Source organism: Alligator sinensis, unplaced genomic scaffold (assembly GCF_000455745.1).
Source record: "Alligator sinensis unplaced genomic scaffold, ASM45574v1 scaffold1302_1, whole genome shotgun sequence".
NCBI classification, from domain to species: Eukaryota; Metazoa; Chordata; order Crocodylia; family Alligatoridae; genus Alligator; species Alligator sinensis.
In genome coordinates, this window is record NW_005842612.1 from 394,287 (window position 1) to 399,444 (window position 5,158).

Below are 5,158 nucleotides of genomic sequence, written 5' to 3' on the forward strand. Positions count from 1 at the left end.
CCCCAGGGCCTATTCCCAGCCCCCACCCTCGAGCCGTGTCTCTGTTCCACTCGGCCACTGGCATGTCCCACCCCAGAGCCAGCCGCATTTCAGTCCTGTGTCCCCAGGGCCAAAGCCCTACCCCAGAGGCAGCCGCATCTCTGTTCTACTCGGGCACCGACACCCCCCACCCCAGAGCCGGCTGCGCTCCAGTGCCCAGCTTTGTACCCCCAGCCCCTGCTCCACCCCAGAGCTGGCTGCATCTGTTCTACTCAGCTGCCAGCACGGCCCACCCCAGAGCCAGCTGCAGCACAGACCTGGATCCCCAGCCCTGACTCCCGCCAGAGCCAGCAGCCTCTGTTCCATTCAGCCTCTGGCACATCCCACCCTAGAGCCAGCTGCATTGCAGGCCTGCGTGCCCAGGGCCCAAGGCGTCTCTGTTACACTCAGCCATCAACATCCCCCACCCCAGTGCCCGGCTTTGTAACCCCATCCCCTGCCCCACCCCAGAACTGGCTGCATCTGTTCTACTTGGCTGCCAGCACAACCTCCCTCCCCGAGCCAGCTGTAGCACAGACCTGGATCCGCAGCCCTGATGCCCCCAGAGCCGGTGGTCTCTGTTCTACTCAGCCGCTGACACATCCTACCCCAGAGGCAGCCGCATTGCAGCCCTGCATCCCCACGGCCCGCGTCCGCCCCAGAGACAGCTGCAACCCCCTCCCGCCCCCAGGTACTGGATTTCCGCCTTCCCGGCGGAGTTCGACCTGAACCAGGACCTGGCCCAGCAGATCAAGGAGCTGAAGGCAGCCCTGGCCCAGGATGGCAACCGTCGCCATAGCAACCTGATTGACATCGAGAACGTGTAAGGAGGCGGGGCCCCATGGGGGCGGGGCTTGGGCCAGGGGTGAGGCTCCGCCCAGGTGCCCTGGAGGTGGAGGGTTGGGGGGGCACCTGGTGTGTGTGCGCGTGTATGTGTGCGCATGGGCATGAGTGCACGTGTGTACATGCACACACGTGTGAGTGCATGTTAGTGTGGGTGCATATATGTGCGAGTGCACATGTGGGTGAGCATGCAGGTGTGAGTGCATATAGGTGTGTGCACACATGGGTGAACATGTAGGTGTGAATGCACACCCATGTGAGTGCATACGTGTGTGAGTGCACAGGCATGTGAGTGTATGCTGGTTAGCACACATATGGGTGTGAGTTCATGCTTCTGAGTGTGCATGGGTGTGAGTGCATACACTTGTGACTGCACATGCTTGTGATTGCACACATTTGTGAGTTGAAACGTGGGCCCACACAGGTGCACAAGTGGGCCCAGGCCAGGCCTGGCCCATGGGTTTGGGTGTGCATGCATGCAAGTGCTGCACGTGCACGAGCTGGCGTGTGCACAAGGGGCCCTGCAGGGTTTGCTAGCTCTGGCCCACATGAGCGTATGACTCGCCCTCGTGTTTGCACGTCCATGTGTGAGCGGGGTGGGGATGAGTGCTGATTAGTGTGTGCACTATTGATGGGTGCTTGCACACACCACCTGTGCACAGCTTGCCTGCCCTTGCACAAGCACATGTGCTGTTGTAGGGGTTTCCTCATGTACATGCACAAGCATGTGCTCTTGCACATCTGTGTACCTGTGCATGCACATATACAGCTGCAGGCACTTGCCTGTGCTTGGCTTGCATGCACTTGCACACATGTGTGCCTATGCAAGAATAAGTGCCTGCACAATTGTGAGTGCCATTGGCACGCATTTGCACACATGTAGGCTTGCAGACATATGCATGGCACCATGGCTGCTTGCACAAGTGTGTACAGAGCCACATGTACACGTACAAGTTTGTGCTCAAGTTAGGTGTACTTGCACACATGTATGCTTGCATGCACATGCCTTCACTGCAGGTCCTTGCCCAGGCCTCTTCCCTGCTGAGGTCTGAGTAACGCTTGCATTCACTTGCACACGCGTGGGCTGACACAAGCCTGCGTACTTGCAGGAGTGTGCGTGCAGCTGCATGTGCTTGCATGGGCACGTACACGTGCACAAGCACCTGCTCTGTCTGTGTGTGCAGTTGTACACACAAGTGCACACACGAGAGCACAGGTGTGTGCTTGCACAAGCGGGGGGGGCTGAAGGACCCGTGGGAGAGGGAAAGCAGGTGCCTGGGACACAAGTGCACACTGGTGCCATGTGCTCACCCCATGCCTGACCACCCTTCCCCTCCCGTCCTGGGGCCAGGCCACGGCAGCAGTGGCGCCGGCAGCTGACCCAGCGTAACCCTGCGGCTCCCAAGCGCAAGACCTCCCTGCTGCTGGACCACCTGGAGCCGCCCGAGCTGGCCGCGCACCTCACCCTGCTGGAGCACCGCGCCTTCGGTCGCATCCTGGTGCGAGGGCCGGGGGGCCTGAGACCATTCTGGGGGCTGGGGGACCCTTTGGAGGGGGATGGGGCGGCCTCTGGGAGGAGGGAGGGGAGCTGGGGGGATAGGGGGACCCCTGGAAGGGGGATAGGGGTCTGGGGAGCCCCTGGGAGGAGGCTGGAGGCTGATACTGGGGGGTTGGGGGTGCGGGGGGACCCCGGGGAGGCAGAAGGGGGGCCCTAGGGGGTCCTGACCCCCCTGGGCGGTGCCAGTTCCAGGACTACCACAGTTTCGTGACGCATGGGGCCACAGTGGACAACCCGGTGCTAGAGCGCTTCATCGCCCTCTTCAACGGCGTCTCGCGCTGGGTCCAGCTGCTGGTGCTGAGCCAGCCCAGTGCCCCCCAGCGTGCCCGCGTGCTCGCCCGCTTCGTGTGCGTCGCCCAGGTACTGCACCCCGTCCCGGGGGGCCCTCACTCCCAACCCGCAGCCCCCTGACCCCCCAGGCCTGCTGGTGCCCCTCACTCCCGACTTGCAGTCCCCGGCTGCCCCCAGCCCTGTGCCCCCTGCCCCAGCTCCTGTCTGCATTGTGAATCCAGCCTGTCTCCCCCCCGGCCCCGTTCTCTCCCCGTCCGTCCGTCCGTCCGTCCGCTGCGCCGGCGCTGTCTGTCCATGCAGCACCTGCTGGAGCTGCAGAACTTCAACACGCTGATGGCCATGGTCGGGGGCCTGAGCCACAGCTCCATCTCCCGCCTCAAGGAGACGCACGCCCATGTCGGCTCTGAGACCACCAAGGTGCCAGGAGAGGGGCTGGGGGGAGGCTGGGAGCTGAGAGCTCGGGGCACAGGGAGCGCGGGGGATTGGATGTTGGGTGCTCCGGGCACTGGATACACTAGGTTTTTGATGCACTGGACATTGGGTGCATTGGGTGCTGGGTGCACTGGCTATTGCTTGCACTGGATCCTGGGTGCTCTACATACTGGTTGCACTGGGTGCTTCAGGCACTGGGTGCATCGTGCTGACCCCTGTCCCCTGCCCCGGGCCCAGCTGTGGGAGTCGCTGACAGCGTTGGTGAGTTCAGAGGGCAACTATGGGCAGTACCGGCGGCACCTGAGCCGCAGCGTGGGCTTCCGGCTGCCGGCACTGGGCGTGCACCTCAAGGACCTGGTGGCCGTGCACCTGGCACTGCCCGACTGGCGCGACGCCGCCCACACCCGCCCCCACGCGCCCAAGATGCGCCAGCTCTTTGCCATCCTCGACCAACTGGCACTGGTGCCTGGGCTGCAGCCACCCTGCACCGCCGACCCTGACCTGCTCAACCTGCTCGCGGTGAGGCCCCCGGACCCCCCTACCCCCCCCCGACCCAAGACTGCTGGCAGCGAGATCCCTCTGACGTGCCCCCTGCCCCGCAGGTGTCGCTGGACCAGTACCAGACTGACGACGAGATCTACCAGCTCTCGCTGCAGAGGGAGCCCCGCAGCAAGTCGGCCGTGAGTGTGCGTGAGCATGCAATGCACAGGAGCATGTGTGAGGCAGCTGGGAGTGTGCATGGATGTGCAATGCATGGGGTGTGCAAGATGGCAGGAAGTGTGCACAGGTGTGCAATGCACAGGGGCATGTGCAAAGTGGCCACGAGTGTGTGGGTGCATATAAAAGGAATCTGGGAGTATGCATGGGTGTGCAACACACAGGGGCATGTGCAAGGTGACTGGGAGTGTGTGGGGGCATGTGCGAGGCAGCTAGGAGTGTGCATGGGTGTGCATTGGATGGGGGCATGTGTAAAGGGGCCAGGAATGTATGGGGGTATGTACAAGGAAGCTGGTAGTGTGCATGGGTGTGCAACACGTGGGAATATGTAAGGTGGCTGTGAGTGTGCACCGGTGTGTGATGCACAGGGACACATGTGAGGTGGCCGGGAGTGTGTGGGAGCACATGGAAGGCAGCTGGCGGTGTGTGTGGGTGTGTGATACATGGGGGGGGTGCAAGATAGGTGGGGGTGTGCACAGACATGCAATGCATGGGGGCACATGCAGGGTGGCCAGGAGTGTGTGGGGGCACATGTTAGCCAGCTAGAGGTGTGCATGTGTGTGCAACACATGGGGGTGTGCAAGGTGGCTGTGTGTGTGCACTGGTGTGTGAAGAATGGGGGCACATGTGAGGCAGCTGGGAGTGTGCATGGGCATGTGACACATGGGTAAGTGTGCAAGGCAGCTGTGTATGTGTGGCTGTCTGATGCATGAGGCACGTGCAACATGGATGTGAGTGTGGGGGGTGTCACACAGGATTGTGTGCAAAGCAACCCTGAGTGTGCATGGGTGTGCAATGCACAGGGACATGTGCAAGGCAGCTGTGTATGTGCGTGGGTGTGCGCTGCATGGGGGTACATGCAAGGCAGCTATAAGTTTGTGGGGGCGTGTGCAAGGTGGCTGGGGGGCATGTGGGTGTGCAATGCACAGGGATGTATGCAAGGGCAGCTGGGAGTGTGTACAAAGGCACAATATATGGGGGTTGCTGTGAGCGTGCTTGGGAGTGTGACACACGTGCCAGATGTCTGGGAGTGTGCGCAGGCATGTGGTGCACGGGGACGCATGCGAGGCAGACATGAGTGTGTGCAGGTGTGGGGTGCACAAGGGCTGGTGTGCAAACCCCGTGTGTCTGTGTGCAGCCATCCAGCCCCACGTGCACCGCCCGCCCGCCCGAGCTGGACGAGTGGGCGCTGGCCGCCAAGCCCAAGCCCAACCCGGCGCTCGTGCGAGAGCACATTGAGAAGATGGTGGAGGTGGGCCGGGGCTGGGGGAGGGCCTGGGGTGGGGGTGGGATCCAGGC

General features: G+C 62.5%; 1 protein-coding gene across 1 annotated transcript in view; it reads left to right on the forward strand.

The window, feature by feature from the left end:
* The window catches only part of RASGRP2 (RAS guanyl releasing protein 2), an 8,869-nt gene that overhangs the window by 1,231 nt on the left and 2,480 nt on the right, over positions 1-5,158 (forward strand). Inside the window, exons 2-8 of the mRNA XM_025214932.1 lie at positions 585-841; positions 2,213-2,360; positions 2,612-2,779; positions 3,011-3,127; positions 3,380-3,661; positions 3,745-3,828; positions 4,998-5,111. Of these exons, the coding sequence (XP_025070717.1) occupies positions 585-841; positions 2,213-2,360; positions 2,612-2,779; positions 3,011-3,127; positions 3,380-3,661; positions 3,745-3,828; positions 4,998-5,111 (1,170 nt within the window). The remainder of the gene's footprint in view (positions 1-584; positions 842-2,212; positions 2,361-2,611; positions 2,780-3,010; positions 3,128-3,379; positions 3,662-3,744; positions 3,829-4,997; positions 5,112-5,158) is intronic.